The 23,957-nt window shown below is 41.1% G+C and overlaps 1 protein-coding gene across 2 annotated transcripts in view; it reads left to right on the top strand.

The window, feature by feature from the left end:
* The window catches only part of SNAP23 (synaptosome associated protein 23), a 42,262-nt gene that overhangs the window by 9,586 nt on the left and 8,719 nt on the right, over window positions 1-23,957 (top strand). For both annotated transcript variants that reach the window (XM_030559585.1, XM_030559586.1), the window contains exons 2-7: window positions 11,909-12,018; window positions 12,692-12,733; window positions 15,044-15,092; window positions 15,657-15,774; window positions 22,492-22,644; window positions 23,257-23,401. In XM_030559585.1, the coding sequence (XP_030415445.1) occupies window positions 11,962-12,018; window positions 12,692-12,733; window positions 15,044-15,092; window positions 15,657-15,774; window positions 22,492-22,644; window positions 23,257-23,401 (564 nt within the window). In that variant the 5' untranslated portion in view covers window positions 11,909-11,961. The remainder of the gene's footprint in view (window positions 1-11,908; window positions 12,019-12,691; window positions 12,734-15,043; window positions 15,093-15,656; window positions 15,775-22,491; window positions 22,645-23,256; window positions 23,402-23,957) is intronic.

The raw sequence follows: 23,957 nt of genomic DNA on the forward strand, positions 1-23,957 counted from the left end.
CTACAAAATACTGGTAGGTGATCAGAACTGCTTATGTTAGAGGCTGGAGTGATCATTGTTAGATTTATCCTTGGTGTAAATTTAGCTGACAACTTACAGTTGACACAAAAATTGAAGTGGTTAGAAATATACTGGAGGATAGGACCAAATGGCAGTGACCTGGATAAATTTAGAGTAGTGGAAGTTGCAGGCAATGAGGGAAGATGTAATTAATGTAAAGATCTACACATTGGAGACTAAAGTACCATATTTATTGCAGTCAAGGTAATTGTCTCATCTTTCTTGCCTTAACTGGTTTAAGATTACTTTGCTGTCCAGCAAACACTATTTGCTTCAGGGAACGCTTGGGACAAGAGCTTGAAGGGGAGGTGTCTACAAGATAATGTCTGTTAGAAAGTGAGAATTGTTGCTGAAATGGTTGAAAAGTGTTTTCTGTTTAGTTACATGTTTAGAACTTCTTGTTTTTTGGATCTCTTGACACTAGAATTCAGTCTTTGTACTCTTTTTTGGTAGGTCATTAAATTTACCATAGCTGCTGATAGTATTACTTTCCATTCATGTTCTGTTTGCTCTGTGGAGAGTTGGATTTTGTTTTTAGGGAGTTATTTGTCAAATATTGACCTTCTTCTAATTTAAACTGCTATATTCAAGTATCTGGCTAATATTTTCCGGTGAGGACGGCTGAAATCTCCTTATGGAGGAATAAATAGGGGTTTTTGTTAGAAATGCTTTTCTTTGCATAAAAAATGGACAGAGAAGGGCTACTAGGATGATCCAAGGAATAAGAGGAGACTCAAAGAGCTTGGCTTCTTTAGTTTAACTGAAAGAAGGCTATAGGGAAATATGATTGCTCTCTATAAATACATCAGAGGGATAAATACCAGAGAGGGAGAGGAGTTATTTAAGCACCAGTGTGGACACAAGAACAGTGCGTATAAACTGACCATCAACAAGTTTAGGCTTGAATTAGACACAGGTTTCTAACCATCAAAGGAGTGAAGTTCCAAAACAGCTTTCCAAGGGGAGCGATGGGGGCACAAAACCTAGCTGGCTTCAAGACTGAGTTTGATAAATTTATGATAAGACTGTCTATAATGGCATGTAGCTGATCTGTGACTGCTAGTAGCAAATATCTCCAGTGGCTGGTGATGGGACACTGAATGGGGAGGGCTCTGAGTTACTGTAGAGATTTATTTCCCAGATGTTTGGCTGGTGAATCTTGCCCATATGCTCAGGGTCTAACTGATCACCGTATTTGGGGTTGGGAAGGAATTTTCCCCCAATGAGATTAGCAGAGACCCTGGGAGGCGCTTTTTTTTCCCCCCTCCTGTCTTCCTCAACAGCATGGGGCAGGAGTCACTTGAAGGTGTAAACTAATGTAAATGGTGGATTATTTGTAACTTGAAGTCCTTAAATCAAGATTAGAGAACTTCAGTAACTCAGCCAGAGGTTAGGGGTCTATTACAGGAGTGGGTGGATGCAGTTCGGTGGCGTGCAATGTGCAGGAGGTCAAATTAGAAAAACATGATGGTCCCTTCTGACTTTAGAGTCTGAGTCTATGCCAGAGTTTGGAGTTCAATCCATAATCCTTTATGTTGAAACTGCATCATACAGTTGGGTATGTTTCTTAGTAGTCTTGGCTGTAAGATACAGGAATTTATTCAGAAATTAAAAGGGTTCTTTCAAGTAGTCTTGGTGTCAGATCTAGGTTTTATTCCTCTTTTAAAAAAAATGGATTTGCATACCTTACTGCATGCGTTTTGGCAACTCAGTTAATTTAATTGACAGTGCTGTGCTAAAGTGAAACAGACTACTCTAGTTTAACTCACCAAACTAAATGAAACAAATGTTACTCTAGATCAGGGGTCAGCAGCCTTTAAGATGTGATATGCTGAGTATTGGTTTATTCACTTTAATTTAAGGTTTTGTGTGCCAGTAATGCATTTTAATGTTTTTAGAAGATCTTTCTATAGTTATAAGTCTATAATACATACAACAATAGTTTAGTTATATAAAGTAAATAAGGTTTTTAAAAATCTTTAACAAGCATCATTTAAAATTAAATTAAAATGCAGAACCCCTTGGACCAATGGCCAGGACCCAGGCAGTGTGAGTGCCACTGAAAATCAGCTTGCGTGCCGCCTTCGGCACAAGTGCCATAGGTTGCCTTCCCCTGCTTTAGATACTGAATTACTTCTGTTTACTGGATCAAGACCTAGAAGTGCCAGTGTAGAGTCTCTTGAAGTCAATCATGATCTGTATTGGTGTGGGGGACCATGCTGCTATTTCTGTGTATGGGATCAGGGACAGTGCCTCTAACTTCCCTTATAGTGTTTCAAGACACAGATGCCTAGGGACTGCCATGTAGATTTGGGATTCAAAATCTTCTGCAATATCTGCTTTATTCTGTTCTTCAACTTCTTATTGAACTAGGAAATAGATGTGGAGAAAAAGCACATCCACCTTCTTCATGAGGATCCAGAAGTTCTAAAAAATCGGCATGCTTAGAATCTAGGGGCATATTGGTGCTGAATCCAGCCTATAGAAAAAGAGAGATTCCAGTTCTAATAACCTGAAATCATAAATCTCTTTCCAGAGTGTGGATGCCTATCTAAAATTCATAAACTTGTCTTTACTCAAAGCAATATACTTTTGTTCCAAATGTGAAATGTTAAATTTTATTTTTGAAAAATGTGTGAAAGCCAAACTTTTTTTTCTTCATCACTGCTTAGATGTCCACTTTTTTTTAAAGCAAACTATAGCTAATAAAAAGCTCAGGCCAGATACAGCATCTAGCTTTCAATGAGGCCTTGCTTTTACCAAGGGTTGTGTGAGGCCTAGAAGCTGTGACTTACCTAAGTTCTGTTTTTAGCTGACTTATAAGATCTTCTTGGCTCCTTGTTCTTTGGCTAACAGCTATGTGACCTCTGAAGAGCTCCGTGGAAATATGGTGCTATATATTAACTCCTGTCATTTTGCTGGTGAAATTCACCTAGTTCACAAGTATGAAACTGGTTCTACAGTAGGACCTCCAAAGATACAAACAAAGTTATAGACTGACTGATCAACCGGACACCATGTGGAACCAGAAGTAAGCAATCAGGTGGCAGTGGAGACAAAAAACCAAAGACAAATACTGTACTGTACCTGTATTGCATCTTAAAAGTAGGCACATTGGGGCTGCCTGTCTTCCCCCACCCACCCACCTACTTGCTATGTGGGAGGCAGCCACTTAGGCCTGGTCTACACTACCCGTTTAAACAGATTTTAGCAGCGTTAAACCGATTTAACGCTGCACTCATCCACACAACAAGGCCCTTTATATCGATATATAAAGGGCTCTTTAAACCGGTCTCTGTACTCCTCCCTGACGAGAGGAGTAGTGCTGAAATCGGTATTACCATATCGGATTAGGGTTAGTGTGGCCACAAATTGACGGTATTGGCCTCCAGGCGGTATCCCACAGTGCACCATTGTGACTGTTCTGGACAGCAATCCGTACTCGGATGCACTGGCCACGTACACAGGAAAAGCCCCTCAAACTTTTGAATTTCATTTCCTGTTTGCCCAGCGTGGAGCTCTGATCAGCACAGGTGGCCATGCAGTCCCAAATCCAAAAAGAGCTCCAGCGTGGGCCGTACGGGAGATACTGGATCTGATCGCTATATGAGGAGACATCTGTTCTATCACAGCTCTGTTACAGAAGACGAAATGAGAAAGCATTTGAAAAAATCTCCAGGCTATGATAGACAGAGGCCACAGCACAGTGCTGTGTGACAAGCGTAATGGAAAGCCAAAGAATCAAATGGACGCTCATGGAGAGAGGGAGGAGGTACTGAGGATTCCAGCTGTCCCTGCAGTCTCTGAAAAGTATTTGCATTCTTGGCTGAGCTTCCAATGCCTGTAGGGTCAAACACATTGTCCAGGGTGTTTCAGGGTATATCTCGTCAATTTACCCCCCTCTCGCCCTCCATGAAAGAAAAGGGAAAAAAATCGTTTGACTTTTTTATGTCACCCTATGTCTACTGCATGGTGCTGGTAGACGCGGTGCTGCGGCAATGAATAGCAGCATCCTCTCCCTTCCCCACCCCAGGGGCAGACGATACCATACAAAAGGACTGATAGCTGTCCTCATCATCCTGTGATTGCTCCTGGCTGGCCTCAGATGAGGTCGGCCAGGGACGCCTGGGTAAAAATAGGAATGATTCCCTGTAGATGGTACAGAATGGCTGGTAACCATCCTCATCATAGCAACTGGGGGCTGAGCTCCATCAACCCCCCTCCCCCCTTTTAATGTCTAAAGAAAAGATTCTGTCCTGCCTGGACTATCATAGCAGCTGGAGGCTGCCTCCCCCTCATTTTATCTCACTAAAAACTCAGTGTTTCTTATTCCTGCATTCTTTCTTTATTACTTCGTCACACAAATGGGGGGACACTGCCACGGTAGCCCAGGAAAGTTGGGGGAAAGGGAAGCAACGGGTGGGGTTGTTGCAGGGGCACCCCCTAGAATGGCATGCAGCTAATAATTTCTGCGGGATCTGACACGGAGCGGCTGTGCTCTCTAGTTCTCTGATATACTGGTTCTCTAGTACACTTGCCCCATATTCTAGGCAGGACTGACTCTATTTTTAGATATACCATAAAGGAGGGATTGACTCGGGGAGTCATTCCCATTTTTGTCTTTGTACCCCCGGCCGACCTCAGCGAAGGCCATCCAGGAGCACCCATGACAGCAGCAGACGGTACAGAGCGACTGATAACCGTCTCTGCTACCTTGCAAAGGCAAATGAATGCTGCTGTGTAGTGCTGCAGTACTGCCTCTGTCAGCGGCATACAGTACACATACGGTGACAGTGACAAAAGGCAAAACAGGCTCCAGGGTTGCCATGCTGTGGCATCTGCCAGGACAATCCAGGGAAAAAGGGTGTGAAATGATTGTCTGCCGTTGCTTTCACGAAGGAAGGAATGAGTGGTGACATTTACCCAGAATCACTCGCGACACTGTATTTGCACCATCATGTGTTGGGATCTCGACCCAGAATTCCAATGGGCGAGGGAGATTGCGGGGACTATGGGATAGCTACGGGATAGCTACCTAGAGTGCAACGCTCCAGAAATCGATGCTAGCCTCGGTACATAGACGCACACCACCGAATTATTGTGCTTTGTGTGGCTGCATGCACTCGACTTTATACAATCTGTTTTACAAAATCGGTTTATGTAAAATCGGAATAATCCTGTAGTGTAGACGTACCCTTAGAGGTAGGAGGTGAAGTTGCTGAGTTTCACAGGCACAGCTGTGAGCCCTCCAGCAGGCAGAGTAGGAGCAGTGCTGGGATCTGCAGCTTTCCTGTAAGCTACAAGCACAGTTTCTTTCCTGCCCCCTCCAAAAAAACTTCCTGAGTTCCTACTGGAACCTGGCCTGGAGTGTTTGCTGCTGGAGCTGGAGCCCAAGCTCCTGGCTGCACGCTGCACTCTGGAGGAGCAGCTCCGTTTTAAACAGCCACAGCCTGCACCATGTACCCCAGGGGTTGGCAACCTTTCAGAAGTGCTGTGCCGAGTCTTCATTTATTCACTCTAATTTGAGGTTTCGTGTGCCAGTAATACATTTTAACGTTTCTAGAAGGTCTCTTTCTATAAGTCTATAATATATAACTAAACTATTGTATGTAAAGTAAATAAGGTGTTTTTTAAAAATGTTTAAGAAGCTTCATTTAAAATTAAATTAAAATGCAGAGGCCCCGGACCAGTGGCCAGGACCAGGGCAATGAGTGTACCACTGAAAATCGGCTCGCGTGCTGCCTTTGGCATGCATGCCATAGGTTGCCTACCCCTGATGTACCCGCTGACACCGCAGTGCCCCAGAGTGTCTCACTCATCACCCTTGCAGCCGGGGCTAGAATCAGCTGCCTGTGCACACCCCCATTCGCTAGGCAGCCACTTACAGGTACAAGGTGAAGACGCTGAAGTTCGTGGGCACAGCTGTGAGCACACACTCCAAGCAGTCCGCCCTGAGGAGTATCCCATAACATCTTGTTCAGAGTTATGAATGTTTTAGAGTTACGAATAACCTCCATTCCTGAGGGGTCCATAACTCTGAGGTTCTACTGTATGCCCAAAAACAACTATTGAATAAAACTTGTGATCAAATTTGGAACCTTCATACTGTAAATAGAACTTGTTTTTCCCTGGCATCCCCACACTTTGGCCAGGGGGAAGGTTGTGGCCATTATGATTTGCAGGCCATGTGGTTGTGGTGTCTCCCATCACTTTTTGGCACTGACCCTTTACAAGGGAGCCCTTTTCTTTGCAGGGTAGCAGTAAAGTTGCTACCAAGACCTGATGTTACTCCTTCAATGGATGCTATTGCTCATATTTAAAGCAGTGTCCTGCAGCTCCCTGTCCTCTAGCTACATCTAGGCTGCATCTCACTGGTGGCAGTGGGTATATGTAGCTACACACGGCAGTCAAAAGCAAGCTGTATGCACACCGTGGTATGTAGCTACACACATCAGTGAAAGGCTTCTGCAGAGGGAGGCAGCAGGGAAAGGTTCTAGCACAAGGGAGGGCAAACTACAGCAACAAAGGGATATCTGTGTAGTTTTTGTTCTTCCCTTTTTTTTAACTGATTATGTTGTATGAGGGGAACTGTAAGATAAGCGGCTCAGAAAATAGATGAATATTGGGCATCAGCATTGCAAGATCAATTAACTGCTTGGCTAACAAAGCAAATTAAATAAACTGGCATGAACTGTCTGTTTGCTTTCATTATCATGTGTCCCTGAAGAGGTGAACTGTAAACTCTGAGCACCTACAGGGCTGGAGCTCTGGGAAAGCGTGTGCTTAAGGTGCTGGGGACTCTGGTTTAGCATTGGTCTTGGGGAGGGGAAGGTCTAAGGCAGGTGCGTCAGTAGAACCATTTCTGTAAAGGGAGAACAGACAAACCTGTGACCAGAAATTTTCATCTCTGGCAGAGGAAGGAGACTATGCTACAGCCTGTGCTCGGACCAACAGAAGCTTAAGAGCACACAGGCCCAGTGTTGTAGGTCACAAACACAGCAGCCTGATCGGCTCTAGCAGAGGGAGCCTTACTAGGACTGTGTAACAGAAGTTAAATGTAAGCAAATTCTAACCTATAAGTTAGCGTTCTGTTAATGCATTTGTTTGTCCCTTATTCTGAGAGAGCCAAACTTTCCCCCTGGGAGTGGTGGTCTAGCTTGTGCTAACCATGATATTTGATCCTTAGACAATAAGGAAAGTATCAGCTACATATTGCCAGCCTTGATGAGATTTGTGGTTGACAAAATGAGCACTGGACACTTTAAATCAGTTGAGATTCTGTATAGTCTCCTGTTTCCAATTTCTCTTTTTTGGGGGGGAGAGGAAGTGGATTGGGAGTAGAAACATGGATTCCACGAAATGTCATGTATAATGAGGAAACTCTTCTTGTATGCTTTCTGGATAATACCCTTTCTCTTCTGTTCCAGTATCTGTCAAAACTATATTCTCTCCAACTATCAGAGGGGTAGCCGTGTTAGTCTGGATCTGTAAAAGCAGCAAAGAATCCTGTGGTACCTTATAGACTAACAGACGTTTTTGGAGCATGAGCTTTCGTGGGTGAATACCCACTTCGTCAGATGCAACGTTACTGTTGGGACATTTTGTTTTATTCCTCGAACTTGTCAGGGATGATCTTGTACACGAAGTAAAATGATGATAGCTTTGAAGAGATTGAATTCATAGACTAGCTTCTTGTGAAACTTCCATTAAAATGTACTTCTTTATAAGGCTATATAAGGAACTAACATTTGTGTACTCCTGTTCTAGTTCACTATAATGGTAGTGTTTAGGAACTAGCACATGGCTAGGTTGGCTTCAAGAGGAAAAAGGGGGGAAATCCCTTTCAGCCTTAGAAAAAACAAAATTGTAAATATCCTTAATTTTGTTTACTGTTTCATTTAGCTTTGACTGGAAAGGACTTGCAGCCAGCAGAACCACTTCCCCTCAAAGTAGTACATGCCTTTTCGGGTTCTCTCTTACAGTAAAAATGACATGCCTGGAGTTGTGTGGGTGAAAATTGAAGTGAAAATGAGGCATTGTTACCTTGTGACTTTCTTATGCTTTAAGTGAAACTCCAATGTCTGTGCACTGTAGAAGACTTCTTAACAAAAAAGTCCATTAGTCATAATGTGAAAAAATTGCTATATGGGATTAGTTTTTCTTCTGCTAAAACAACTTTGCTAGCCCTTTGGGAATGCTCTCTAAATAGTTACATGAGATGATACTCAACATAAGAATACCTCAAATTCCAAGGAATCCTGGAAGCAACTTGGCTGGTAAGGGTATAAAAGCTGAGTGACTAATTTTGATTTTTCAGTTAAGTGACCGAACCAAAAAATCCCCTGGGGAAAAAATTGTCAGTTTGAATTAAAACTGACTCTCTTCAGTTTTTCTTGCCAAAAAGGAAAATACACTTCTCCCCCCCACACCTCGATTTTGGGTAAAACGAAAATGTCTTGCTTAATTGAAACTTTTTTTTTTCCATTTTGTTGGAGTGGTTTTCAAGTGTTGACATTTTTTGTTTTGAAATTTTAGTTTTTTCTAAAGAAAACACCATTTCAAAGTGAAATGCTGAAACGCTTTGTTTCAAAATGGTTGAAATAGAATGTTAATTTTTTCAAACTGTTGCAAAAATTTAACAGAATTCAACCCAAATTTGTGTGTAGTTGTGGTGCCTTGAAAAAAAATTGATAGCAAATTTACTATTGCTGGAAAAGAATTTTCCCTAGTTTTAGTACCATGTATAATTCTTTTTCAGAGGTCATGGCTGTCTCCCCTACAGAGTAGAAAAACAGTGTCTTCTGCAGATGACTTTAAATTGGGTGTTCTTGGTTTCAAATTTATGCTGGCTCAGTTTTAGATTCTTTGTTCTTACTGTGAAATAATTGTTAGCCATTCTCCCTTCCCTGCACCCAGTGCACATAAGTGCATTTTTTGCGTTCTGTCTAAAACTCTGCATATAGATACTGTAGGTTAATATTGAGGAACTTGGTGCTTCAGTGTCAAGGCAGTGCTGAGGAAAGCTGTAAACAAAGTCATTTCTCAATTGTAGCTGAAAGAGGAAATGAAGATTGTTGAAAAGGTGCTAGAAGGCTGATGGTTTAAAACCATTGTCTAGTATCCAATGTTTTTCTGGGTAATACCCTTTCTCTTCTGTTCCAGTATCTGTCAAAACTGTATTCTCTCCAACTATCAGAGGGGTAGCCATGTTAGTCTGGATCTGTAAAAGCAGCAAAGAATCCTGTGGCACCTTATAGACTAATAGATGTTTTTGGAGCATGAGCTTTCGTGGGTGAATACCCACTTTGTCAGATGCAACGTTACTGTTGGGATATTATTTTATTCTTCGAATTAATCAGGGATGATCTTGTACACGAAGTAAAATGATGATAGCTTTGAAGAGATTGAATTCATAGACTAGCTGGTATTCTGGTATTGATACATTATGACTATTTCACACACTTACAAACTGAAACCAGTTTCTTAAGCATGATAAATAGAGAAGTGGATGGAAAGGAATAACTTTCAGGTTGCTAGTCTGACTAGAACCTTCAATGAAGTTCTGACTGGGGGTTGCCACATCTTTAAATCCATATAATGGATGGCTTTTCAATCTCCAAATGGTATTGTCTTGTGTCACGTATTGCAACACGAAGGCACAAAAGCATAAGCATATGATGCAGCAACCTCAACTCAAGCCTTATTTAATTTTGTGGATCTATGGATCAACTTTAAATTTACTCTTGACTCTTTAAGGACACATGTAATAAAAGGTTATTTTATTTGATATATTGAAGTGCTAAGGTGGTTGAGCCCACTCTTCTTTCCCTTCTCTCCTCTTTCTTAACCTGTTGCTTTCTGATCTGTCAGTCATCTATAGAAGACCTCTCTTTAGGCTGGAGTTAGAAGTGCATTAGTGGCAGGATGATCCGGTTCTTAAAAACGGAGTGCCTTGGATTTATCAAAAACACTGACTTTTTTTCTCCAGGTAGACAAACTTCATTGAGTTTAGATGCTGAGGGCTTTGTGGTAGGGAAGGTGGTACCAGAATGTGTTCGTAAACAAAGCTTTCCAAATGCTCAAGGTCCTTCTTAGCATTAGGCAATTAATGTTCTTCATAAAGTAAATCTAATTCATGCCAACTGTGGAGAATATTGCTCATTGTAGTACATTTAGTTCACAGGCAGAAATCTAGGAAGATATTCACAGTAATTAACATTGGCCAATACCCAACGGCAGTGGTTCTTTACCAGTGGTATGCATACCTCTGTGAGTATGCAGAGGTCTTCCAGGGGTACATCAACTCATTTACATATTTGCCTAATTTTACAACATGCTACATAAAAAGCACTAGTGAAGTCAGTACAAACTAAAATTTTGTACAGAGAATGACTTGTTTATGCTGCTTTATATACTATACACTGGCATGTAAATACAAAATTTATATTCCAATTGATTTATAATTATATGGCAAAAATGAGAAAGTAAGCAATTTTTCAGTTAGTGTGGTGATATTTCTGTATTTTTATGTCTGACTTTGTAAGCAGGTAGTTTTTTAAATGAAGTGAAACTTGGGAGTACCTAAGACAAATCAGACTCCTGAAAGGGGTACAGTAGTCTGGAAAGGTTGAGAGCCACTGCCCTACAGTTACAGAAATCTGGACTATAAAGGTCTTGCTGTTACCAAATTAAAATCAATACTCTAGAGCAGGAGTGGGCAAACTTTTTGGCCCAAGGGCAACATCTGGGTATGGAAATTGTATGGCAAGCCATGAATGCTCATGAAATTGGGGGTTGGGGTGCAGGAGGGGGTAAGGGCTCTGGCTGGGAGTGCAGGCTCTGTGGTGAGGCCAGAAATGAAGAGTTGAGTGTGTGGGAGGGGGGGTCTGGGCTGGAGTGCAGTGGGAGTGAGAGCTCCAGCTGGGAGCGTGGGCTCCGGGGTGGGGCTGGGGATGAGGGTTTGGGATGTAGGAGGATGCTCCAGGCTGGGACCAAGGAGTTCAGAGGGAAGGAGGAGGGATCAGGGCTGGGGCAGGGAGATGGGGGCGTGCAGTGTCTGAGTGGTGGTTACCTCAAGCAGCCCCCAGAAGCAGCGGCATGTCACCTCTCTGGCTCCTATGTAGAGGCACAGCCAGTCAGCTCCACACACTGCCCCGTCCACAGGCACCACCTCTGCAGCTCCCATTGGCTATGGTTTCTGGCCAATGGGAGCTGCAGGGGCAGAATGTGGAGCCCTGTGGTTGCCCTCTGTGTAGAATAGAATAGAATCAGTGCATATTTGGATGCTGTGTATATAATTAAACATTATTTTCAAGTACATTACACACTTCATGCTGAAAAGTGATACCTGCAATTTGTATTTTCAGACTAATGGGTACAATGGTTAGTGTTTTCCCTGACTCCAAAATCATGAGTCTGATTTCTGTTCTTGTTTTGTGAAATTTTTGTACTTTAAGACTTTCTGGTCTAGAAAGAACTCAGGAAATGACCAGTAGCCAGAGTTTCCCAATGAAATGTAAATATCCTTTCTAGGACAGGGGTTTAATAATAGCAGAAAGAAAACCTACATTAAAATACTTTATTTGCTGGTTAGATCATGAGTGTTTTCACTCCTACCTCAATTTTGTAACACACAAGTGAATAGCTCTGTTAAATAACCACTAGTACTATACAAGCATTGTACTGTGCAGAAGGAAGTAGGCATGCTTTTATACTCTTTGAGTTAAGCGTGTTGCTTTCAATCATCTTTTTTTCAGCTGAAAAATGTCATTTGCAGCAGCCTTTACATACTAATGCACACCGTCCCCAGAACTACTTATGCATTAATGTTCTGTTTTGATTTTTACAGGAGACTAGACCTTAGTTCCTTTTGATCAACTCCTTCTAAAGCAACATCTCATCATGGCTGAACTGTCACCAGAAGAAATTCAATTGAGGGCCCACCAAGTCACTGATGAGGTAAACTTTTTTTTCCCAGGGCTCATTCAGGATCCTAATATACAATTATCATAACTTGTGCAGAATAGGAAAGTGGGGGGAGCCTAGGAAGAAGACTGCAAGTGCAAAGTTGAATATCCTGAACTTCTCTATCTTCACCTGGTTTTCACCTTGTAGCTGCTGGGGTTTTTTTTTGTTTGTTTGTTTGTTTTTTAAATAGGAGCCTGAAATTTCACTCCTGAAGTGCAACCTGCCAGATTTAAAAAATGCTGAGCACCTACAACTTCCATTGAAACCAATGAAATCTGTGGGGTGCTCACCCTCTTAAAACCAGGCAGGTGCTTAAACACACATTTTAGGATCCTGAAGTTATACTCCTATTTTTCTGATCTTTGCCTAGCTATAGTAATTGTCCCCGAGATATCTCGGAGCAGTTTTTTCTAGTATCCGAGGAGCTACTTGAAGTATCAACTTTTTATTTTTTTGACTGAGAAATATGAATAATGGCTAATGGAAAAGAATCCTAGATCATTGTAGCTCTGATATATAGGTGTGGATAGTTGCTTATCCCTTATTTCTGAGTTACTAAAGTTTTGTGCACTAGCCATTTTCTTATATTGAACTTTTAGTGTTTGAGAGTCTTATTGATTCTTTTACAACATGTGCTTCACTATGTTAAATCTTCTCTTTCTAGTCTTTAGAAAGCACAAGGAGGATTCTTGGCCTGGCTGTTGAGGTAAGGGAGCACTTACTAAATCTTTGGAAATGCACCAACCTGGTAAAGCAGTGATATCAAACAATTTCAGAGTAAATTGACTATACAGAGGAGACTTTGTCAAATGTACAAAGTAAACTGGAAAAAAAAAAGAAATTTATCTTATCTTTCAGATACAGTAACTTTGTAACAATAGTAATTGAAAAAGAAGTTTGGAGAAGTGTGGTTTTTTTTTTTGTTTTTTTTTTTTGTTTTTTCTGTAATAACTAGAAACACTAGAACTGTCTACTGGCAGAAGATAAGATGAAATGGCAGACAAGTGTACCTTGAGGGGTGGGGGGGGGGGAGACTAGGGCTTTAAAAAATAACCTGGTTAAAGGGATACAGAATATGGAGACAAATTTTTGGTTATCTAAAGAGAAACTTTTCCCCTTCTGAGAGCCACAGTTGTGTAGATGGCTTTCTAGGTTGCAGCTGAATCTCCTGCACTTCCATGTTGTCTGACAGGTCAGAAATTGTTGGTGTCTTGTGACCAGTGTTAAAAGGTAAAGTAACTTTTGGGATGCAAGACAACATAGAAGCAACACAGAGTGGAATTGGATGACCTATCACAGTCTCTCTAATATCTGGCAATCCATAGTAATTCCATCTGAAGCCACAAGGAAACTGACCATCAGTTCCCAAAGTTGAAACTTGTATCCAGCCATGACTGCTTGGTAACCAGCAACCAGCCACAGTACCTGAGGAGTAGAGTGTGTGAGATCTATATCTATATCATCTGTTTTTTGTTTCCATGGCCAAAGGGAAGGTCTGACCTGCCCTGGGACTTCTAATCCTCATTGACTGCTGTCAGTGAGCCAAGAGTTGGATGGGGATTGGCATTACCAGCAAACTGAGACACATCCTTGGCAAAGGCTGTCATGGGAGGCATCTTGTGTTCATTCTTTTTGGATTCATAGTAAAAAAATAATTTCCCTTCTGAGGAATGTGCCAAGACTTAATAACACTGAAGACTTGAGCTTTTACTTGCTCTTAGAGTTAAGGACAGCTGAAGATGACAAAGATGCATCCTCAAAATGAAGATTTGATTGAGGCTGTGCTTGACTGCCTGGTGCTGTGGCACATACTATTTTAGGAACTGAGAGAAATCCTGGCACTAATGGGGTACCACATCAGTTAATTCTAATTTAACAAAGCTCTTCAGTATTGGTGTCTCTGGTAATAACATACTTAATACTGGTTTCTTCAGTACTTGAGAAATTGCAAGCGCCTTTAAAGTCCCCACACTTTAAGATCCTTAAACAAAAGCTGCATTGGAGCAGAAAGTTCTACCCTTGTAGGCTCAATAGTTGGACCCAGGGGTTTCTGTACTGATGTGTCCTCAGTGCCCATTTGAAAACTTGAGCACTTCAGCCCTGACTAAGCTTCGGGAATGATTTTCCCGTGCCAGAGCTGCTGTTGAATTTGACTGGCTTAAAATTGAACGTAGGCTACTTTGTTCCTTCAAAGGGCAAGTGGCTGATCTGGTGTAGAGTCTAGAGACTAGGCTCATAAGGCTTCCTCTAGGAGGAAGTCAAACCACTTTCCCTGCCTACCCTGGCCATCCTATGTAAAGGTCTTATCCACTGGGCAGTGACCTAGGTGGTGAGGTTGGAATTGATTTCTCATTGATTTGTCCATGCCAAGTTTGATCTGTTTGAATATCTGAGTACAGCAAATCACTTGAAATACCTTTCCCTGTTTAGATAACTCAAAAGGGATTCCTACCAACTTTTAATTGCTTCTGCACTGCGACAAGCAGAATTGTCAGTCCAAAAAACTCTCAGAACACTAAGGTTTTTACCAGAACTACAGTATTGTCACTATGTAGTAACTTTTTTTTTTACACTATCCTGTCACGTGTCGAAACTAAGGGCTGGTCTACGCTATCACTTAAGTTGCTGTAACTTACATTGCTCAGGGGTGTGAAAATGACATTTCCCCCCCCACTCCCCGCATGTGATGTAAGTTACATTGACTTAGCACCAGTGTGACATTATTTTCTGTCCATGGGAAACGGTCTCCTGCCGACATAGCTTCCACCTCTCAGGGAGGTGGAGTAATTATGCCAATGGGAGTGTGCTCTCCCATCGACACAGCGCGTCTTCACCAGATGCGCTACAGTGCAGTAGTGTAGACTTGCCCTTAGTGATGATCTGCAGTGCAAGCTTCCATTATTCCAATATTGTAGTTCAGAGCAGGTGTTATTCTAGCTAGCACTAGAGCCTTTGACTGTGTGCTGGTGTACTGAAAACAGTGTTTATTTCTGCAAACCTCCTTTTCTCTTTACAGTCTCAGGATGCAGGAATCAAGACAGTTGCCATGCTGGATGAACAAGGAGGTGAATTCTACCTGTGTGCAAAGCGGAGTTGTGAATATTAAGTCTTAATGGTCTGCAGTAATATCTGTGCTTATGTTTTGGTGTCCTAATTTATTAGGTTTTGGCCTCAGTAACTCATTTTGGTATAGAAATGAGGTTGCTTCACTAGTCAGATTTTCCTGTGTTTGTGCAGTTATAGTATTTAAGATTTAGCTCTGGTTCATGTCACCAGAGTTTGCATGCTGTGCAATTAACTGTGCTATCGAGCCTCCCGCCCCATCCCCCTGACAAAATGTTTCTTTACTTTAAAAGCAGCTAGTAACATCTAAACATCCAGACCACATCGCTATTACACTATGAGGAAAAAAAGCTTTTAATTTAGGATTGCTGGAAACGTATAATCAAAAATTCTATTGCAGCATATGCCATTGTTTGCTTTTACTACAAAAAGTTCCTTTAGGGGACAAGTGACTTGAGTATACAGATCTAATTTATAACTTAGATATTAACGTTTCAGATAAAAGCTTCCCCTCTAAGGTCTAATATCTCCAACTTCTTTGTATGTTTTGTAACTACTTTTTTTAGAACAACTAACCCGTATAGAAGAAGGCATGGACCAAATAAACAAGGACATGAAAGAAGCTGAAAAGACCTTGACAGAGCTCAACAAATGTTGTGGCCTCTGTGTCTGTCCTTGCAACAGGTCAGTTAACAAATCCAGACTCAGGTCTGAATTTCTGGGATCCCACAAAAAGAGCACCCTATTGGGGAACATTCAGAGGTGAAATAACTAAAGAAAATCTTTCTACTTGCTGTTGGAGTAAAAACTGCACTGATAATAGTCAACTTGCCCTAAGTGATTTTTAGGGAAATTGATAACTGCAGCTTGCTGAAGAGTGTACCATTCAATAGGGATTAGTAGCTAAAACGCACTCACAGTAACCACCTTCTAGATTTGTAAATAATGGGATCCCAACTTGAAGTTTATACACAGTAAAGCAATATTAGTGCTGAAAAAGTTGAAAACTGAAGTTTTTTTTTATTCTCCTTCTTTATAATAAAGATCCATTGGAATCTGAAATTTTCTTCCCAAATGTATTTCTCTATTGCTGGGACACTAGCTTATTAAGACTGGTAATATGTGCTGGGCTACTCTGTTATTTTTCTTGGCATGGGGTGAGAGGAAGGTGACCATATTATGGCATTTCTTTTTGGAGAGGACAAATAAGATCTAGCATTGAGTAGAATTTACAGATTAGTATATGTGGGGGTCAGAGTAGGAAAAGGAAAACCAGAATAGGCCTTGGTCTTACCAGCTTTGAAAATCTCACATTACTTATTACATTCTGTTTTTATTTATTTATTTTTGCAAGCTTTTGTCATAGTTCCTAACTGTAATCAGTGTCACCACTGGCCTCTCAGAAAATGTCAATTAAAAGGCTTTTAGATCCTGCTGGATGGCATTTCTGGTGTGGTTTCAAACATTTGTAGCAAAAAGACAGGTAAAGCAGACTGAGCAGAGAGGGATGCTTTGTACTCTAGGCAGTTTTACTACTGGTTGTCATCATCTCTAAGCTGCTCTAAAGTATTAAATGAATTTATGGGAATCTTACAAAGAAAATGGCTAAACAGGCCTCTCTCTCTTAGGATGGCAGGGGAAGGAAAGGAGACTCTCTGTATGTATACTTTCCGAAGTGAATTGTGTTTGCAAATTTTTATTGTGGGTCCAATCTGTGGGCCGAAAAGAGAGCCTGGATCTCTTCAATGATTGAAGTGGAAGTGAGGTAGTTAAACTGTACATTCAAGTCCCTTACATGAGGGTCTCATTCAGAACCACATAATGCTACGTCATCATCCTGAATTAAAATGAGCATGAGGTTTTCAGGACTAAAGGTTGACTTCTGTTACAACAGTTTGATAAGTTAAATAGCTCTGATCTGGCATGTAGCTCAACACAAAGTTGTTGTACCAATGTGCAACTTCATTCTTAACATATCTGAGATACTGACAGGATGCAAGTTTACAATCCTGTCCAGGTTTCTGAATTTGTCATATTGGCCACTTCCAATAAGTGATTCGCCTCTAGTGCCATTGAATCTGAGCAGATCATCTATCAAGACTATACTCTGTATTTGTGATGGAGCTTGTGGCACTTCCAATATGTTAATTCCGGTAGGTGACTTTCACAGTGAGGTGCCTTGGGAAGTTTTGGAGTGTGCTGAGGTGTATTAGGAAAGCAGTGATGAGGTCAAGAGCAGGAGAAACTGTACTGAGTGGATCTGAAAAATGCTAACAGTCCTCTCACCCCAATGTCCCACTTATGAGTGGTATAGTGGTATCTTACATAAATGTTGAGCACTAGGATAGCCAGTCTTCCTCACAGAGGCTGAATTTAAACACCAGAGTGCGCCCAAGTAGACATTTGTCTTTTTCTTCCCCTACTTTATTCAGATTACTTAAAGCTACTTTGTTTTTGAAAGCAAAGGACTTCAGCTGAAAAAAACTCACTAACCACTTGCTTGCATGTTTGATGGTTTTTTACTGTTCTTTTTTCCATTCTCTCCTAACATACCCACCTTCCACTTACTTAATAAAAATGAAGACTAAACACTAGAAGCTGGATTCAATTAACTGGTGAAAGCGGACTTTAGGACAAGGTCAATCTTGGGCCACAGCCTATACTGTTAACCATCTGTCTAAGGTGATGTTCTAAATGGGTATGTGTTTGCATGGGCATGATGTTTGCATGAAAGACATGTTGTGACTGTCTGTGGTTTTGTGGTGTTCCAGTGTATCATTCATGTCTCTAGATAGCACATTATAGAATGGATTAGGCATGGGAGCCTATTAACTCTGACCCAGCTCGTTGAGGAGAGGCAGTAAATACCAGGGCTGTACCAGTTGATGTTTAGGATCTTAAACTTATCGACTTCCTTATCAGGAAGGTGTCAAACTATTACAAATATGGAGTAATAGTTTGGAAAATTACTTTTAAAAATACCAATGTGGCAGTCATGTTTGTATTTCAGTGACTCACTCAAACCTGTAGAAATAAAAAGCTGGTCGGTCTTACTGTCCAGCACCATAAAACTCCACCTGGGATGTAAAAGTAAAGTTGCATGTTCAGATTTATGCATCATTCTGTTTGGCAAATTCTACTTTTATTTACAACTGTGCCACCCCATTGAAGAATTGCAATCTTTATTAATCCTGCAGAAACCAGAATAGAATCAGCATGCTCTCCCATAATTGTTGCATCAGTGCTAACAAGTAAAAAATAGTAGAAATGAATTTTTCTTACTAAAACAAGTTCCTTTGAGTGAATAAACAAAAGGGATCAGATCTGAATAAGCCCCATACCAGAAATGTGACTGAATGCATCAGTTTACATTGGTATTTGTAGAGCTCTGCCAAGGGTGGTATTACATGGGCTCTCACCAAAAACTGAGGCATTCTTCTAAGCTAGAGTTGTCTGCCCTTTTCCTCATTCCCAGAAAACAAATGTGATGTTGCCTGTATTTTTGCAGCTAAAACTTAGGCAGAGATTCTAACGAGAGCATCAGTCTTCATCTGATGCTATTATCATTTTTCTTCCCAGGACACATTTCTTTTATATCACAACATTTTGAATAGGTGCTGCAAAATTTTAAACTTTAACTTAGTGTTCTTGAAAGGTGCCACACTGACAGAAGTCCTGTATTTACAGCATAGGTATAGTGCCAGTGAAAGCTTCCCCATACTGCCCTGCAAATGTTTGGCCCAATGGAGAATTAGAAGGAAAAGGGTAGTTCAGGCTTAATGGCCAGTTTAATCCTTAGTCTCACAAGTGAGACCATCAACAAACAAGCATAGTATGTATGGGGTGGTTACAAAACCTCTTTATTAAAAATTTTAAAAAATTACACCTGTGTAAAATTTCAGAAACCTCTCTAACTTGTCTATAGATCTACTTGTCTTTTTAAGTTGTATTTCATAGCTCCTTGCCACTGCTGCTATGGTTATAATAGGGCTTTTGCCATATCAGGCCATCTTTGCTTTTTCTTGGATAATGCACTAAAATCATAATGGTAAGTATGACTTAAGTTTGTCTTGTGTTTAACACATGAATCTATTTCTGGAAAACTACCTGAAGAATCAAGGAGAGATGGCATCAGGAAATCATCTCTTGAATATATCTGAAATGCTAGCTAAGTGCACAAATGTTTCCCAAGGTTGCTTCAACCTCAAGGTACCTCTTGCTCATCCCCTGTTGAGGATTGTGTCCAAATCAAAATAACTATGCTTCCCTGTTCATCTATGGTCTTGTATCTAAGATGTTGCAGAAAATGATGATTAAAATCTGATTTTTTAAAAGCGTTAAGGCCTGGTCTAAATACAGCTTTTGTACCAGTATAACCCTTTTTGTTAGGGGGTAACTTTTCCTCTCAAAATATTTATAGTGCCACAGCTCCTGCTGTGAATGAAGTTATACTGCTACAAAGATGCTTTATACTTGTATAATTTATTTCCATACTAAAAGGAGAATATAGTTATAGTATTTGGTATTGCTTTAACTATACCAGTATAGTTAAAGCAGCACAGTGTTTGTGTGTACACTGCAGAGTTCTTTTTTGCCAAAAGTTATGCTGTTTTAATTGAAGTGCTTTAATTAAAACGGCTGTTGCATGTCAACACTAGCTCCTTGTGTTGGCTGAGTGCATCCACACTAGCAGCTTTTGCATTAACACAAAGAGCAGTGCACTGTGGTAGCTGTGCAACTGGCAACAGGGTGCTTTGGGAAGAGTTTGCAATGCCTCATGGGGCAGGTATAGCATCACGTGATGCAGGTTTCTCAATAACATCCTTCCCTGGGCATCCTATTAGATTGCCAGCTGCTTTTCAACTGAAGTGTATAGGGAGGGAAGTGGGATGTACACTGCAATGCCACTGGGGGAGAGTGTGATGGGACGTGTGAGAGAGAGTGGGTGGGGGGAGTATGTATGTGAGAGAGTTGTGTCAGCATGTGGTCTCTAAGTTCAGACAGCCATCGGAAGCAACCTGTCCTGAGGCAGGGAGTGGGGGGGGGGAACCCCTGACATCAGCCCCCACCTCCCTCCCTGACTCTGCACAGCAGTGTCTCTCTCTCTCTCTCACTCACTCACTACTTCTCTCTCTTCCTGCCTCTGAGTTCATGGTATGGGAGAGAGCAGCAGTCCACATTAATGATTTGCTTTTTGTTGTGGGAGCTGAGTGGCATGCTTAACTGTCGGACCTTTATGGAGCTTTAATGGGAAGGAGCACATATTTGTGTAGCAGGAACAGAGTGGTCATGGCAGGCATGGTGGGATACTGGGGGAAGCCAGTTGGCAATATAATGAATGACAATGTCACAGTGATGCTTTGTTGCTTTAAGTTTGCCACAAAAAGCCCTGTGCCTCTCGTCAAGGTTTTATTTTGTTGCCGAAAGTGACATTGTACACCTCCACTGTTTTGCTGCCAGAAGCTGCCTTTGGGTGACAAAACTCTGCAGTATAGACAAGGGATTAGTGATTTAGCGGCACAACTGCTATTGAAAGTCACTAGTCTTTTTACTTTCAGTGCTCAAGAAGAGGATATGCCCATTACTCAATTGGGGATTGAGGGGCGGGGGCAGGGGAGACAATAGCAGAAAATATGGAAGTGCTAAATGCCTGCCTTGTTTTCACCAAAAAGGTTGGTTAGCGATCAGTTGTTTTAATATAATGAATGCCAATGAAAATTCGGTGGGATCTGAGGCTAAAACAGGGAAAGAACAAATTTTAAAATTACTTAGACAAGTTAGATGTCTTCAGATCGGCAGGGTCTGATGAAATACATCCTGTAATACTCGGAGCTGACTGAAGAGATGAGTTATTAGCAATTACCTTCAAAAACTCACGGAAGACAGGAGAGATTCCAGAGGGCAAAGAGTGCCAATCAATAAGAGGAATAAGGACAACCCAGGGAATTATTGACCTAGTCCACCTTAGTACCCGGAAAAATAATGGAATAAATAATCAAGCAATGCATATGCAGACTCCTAAAAGATTAAGTAATAGTCAACATGGATTTGTTAAGAACAAATAACAAACCAACCTAATAGCTTTCTTTGATAGGATAGCAAGCCTCATGGATGGGGGGGAAGCAGTAAACATGGTATATCTTGACTTAAGTAAGGCCTTTTGGTACAGTCCTGCATGACCACTTTATACATAAACTAAAGAAATATAGCCTAGATGGAGCTACTATAAGATGGGTGCAGAACTGGTTGGAAAACCATTCCCAGAGAGTAGTTATCAGTTGTTCATTGTCAAGCTGCAAGGGCAGTTCCAGTGGGGTCCTGCAGGGATCAGTCCTGGGTCTGGTTCTGTTCAATATCTTCATAAAATATTTAGATAATGACAGAGTACATTTATGAAGTTTTTAGAAACCAAGTTGGAAGGGGTTGCAGGTACTTCGGAGGATAGGATTAAAATTCAAAATGATCTGGTCAAACTGGAGAAATAGCCTGAAGTAAAAAGAATGAAATTCAATAAGGATAAATGCAGAGTACCGCACTTGGGAAGGAACAAACAATTGCATGCATACAAAATGGGAAATAACTGCTTAGGAAGGAATGCTACAGAAAAAGATCAGGGGGTTATAGTGGATCACAAACTAAATAGGAATCAACAATGTGATACTGCTGCAAAAATAAACCTGAACATCATTCTGGGATGTATTAGCAGGAGCATCGTAAGCAAGACATGAGAAGTAATTATTCCACGCTACTCCATGCTGATAAGGTCTCATCTGGAGTATTGTGTCCAGTTCTGGGCACCACATTTCAGTAAAGACGTGGACAAATTGGAGAGAGTTCAGAGAGAAGCAACAAAATGGTCTAGAAAATATGTCCTGTGAGAAGTCTAGAAAAACTGGGTTTGTTTCTTTTGAAGAAGACTGAGGGAGGACATAAGTCTTCAAGTACGTAAAACAACATAAACAATTGTTACATGGAGGAGGGTAAAAAATTGTTCTCCTTTGCTTCTTGACTTGTCATCAGAGGTTATGGGCTTAAATTGCAGCAAGGGAGGTTTAGGTTGGACATTAGGAAAAACTTCTCAACTGTCAAGCTAGTTGAGCACTGCAACAAATTGCCTAGGGAAGTTGTAGAATCGCAGTCATTGGAGATGAATTGGAGGTTTTTAAGAATAGGTTAGACAAAACACTAGTTATTCCTTAGTCCTGCCTTGAGTGCTGGGGATTGGACTAGATGTCCTGTTGAGGTCCCTACCAGTCCTACACTTCAATGAAATCACTTGGGTGCCTTTGAAAATCCCACCCTGAAAGAAATAATTCTTTCCCTCCCTTGCCACCTGGGGAAAAAAATCGGGTATCCTCTGTTGATTTAGCATATATTTGGGTTTATCTCTTTTTTTGGTAGAACAAAGAACTTTGAGTCTGGTAAGTCATACAAGTCAACCTGGGGTGATGGTGTGGAGAACTCAACAGACCGTGTTGTATCCAGCCAGCCAGGACGTGTAACAAATAATCAGCCACAGATCACTGGAGGAGCAAGTGGGGGATATATTACACGGTATGTTTATCCATTTTCCCCCACCAAACGTGTATGCCATTGACATACCTTTTTTAGTCACTTTCTTCCTCCCAGAATGTATTCAACTAGAGTGGCTATATAATAAATCGTTACTGTCAATTGGGAAGGAAGCCCTTTGATGAATTGCCTTCACTTGGGGATTTATATCTGCAGTTTCACTCCTCATAGCATGCAGTGCTGGGAATAATTACTACACTTGACTAGCCCCTGGATGCATATGAGCTTGGTGCTCAAATTATTGTGGTGAATGTTGCATTAGGATTTGCTCTGTCACAATGAAAGGGCACCTGATACAGGATTTGAATCCCTCTCTAATAGAGTAGAGCATAATCTGCCAATGGTTCTTTGTTTTGAATTTTAACAAAACCACTTTGTCCTTAAATTCATTTTGCTGAAAGAAATTGGACAGATAGTAGCAGGTTGCCTGCTGGAATAGGTGGTATTAAAGTGAAGCATTCCCCCCCCCCCACCCACTCTGAAAATGTGGCTTGTGATGAGATGTTTTAGTGGAAGTTTATTGAACAGCATTTTGGTAGCGGGGAAGCAACTTTCTGGTTCCTGAACGCAGGGGTCTCCTGGTACTTTCAACAGGATTACAAACGATGCCAGAGAGGATGAGATGGATGAAAATCTCACTCAGGTGGGAAGTATCCTGGGGAACTTGAAAAACCTGGCTTTGGATATGGGCAATGAGATTGATTCACAAAACAAGCGAATAGACCGGATAAATGAGAAGGTAAGAGCCAAATAATTCTGTTCTTGCCATCTCCATCTTGGATATAGTGATACAAGAGAAGAATTATGGAATACTCTTAAATTAATGGGTTCACCATGCTGCCTTTATGATCATTTGCAGTGGTCAAGTGCATCAGGAGTATGCAATCATACCATACTAAACTTTTACTACCAGTTCCTGAGCATATTCAGCATCTTACTTTATTGTTCAAATAATTGCATGTCTTTGGTATCCTCTGTCTACACAATTCAGAAGCACAGGACCTGTCATGCTGATGGATTAGTGTTGTAACTGACAAATCACAAGATTGGTCACTGGTGGGAGTCTTTAATAGACCACTAAATCAGACTAGAGAGCAGGATGGCTCTTTCAACATCTAGCTACAATGTGTGTGTATGGAGGGGAGGGGTAACTGTTACCGTACGGGAGTTCTAATTGGGGGACGTATAAAGGAGGTCTTTGTTGCCACTTATGACTAGAAAAACATCTTTGAATTGCTTAAACGTATCTATAGCTCTCTAACAAAGTATTACACTCTGCTAACAGTAATTTTATA

Source organism: Gopherus evgoodei, chromosome 4 (genome assembly GCF_007399415.2).
Source record: "Gopherus evgoodei ecotype Sinaloan lineage chromosome 4, rGopEvg1_v1.p, whole genome shotgun sequence".
NCBI classification, from domain to species: Eukaryota; Metazoa; Chordata; order Testudines; family Testudinidae; genus Gopherus; species Gopherus evgoodei.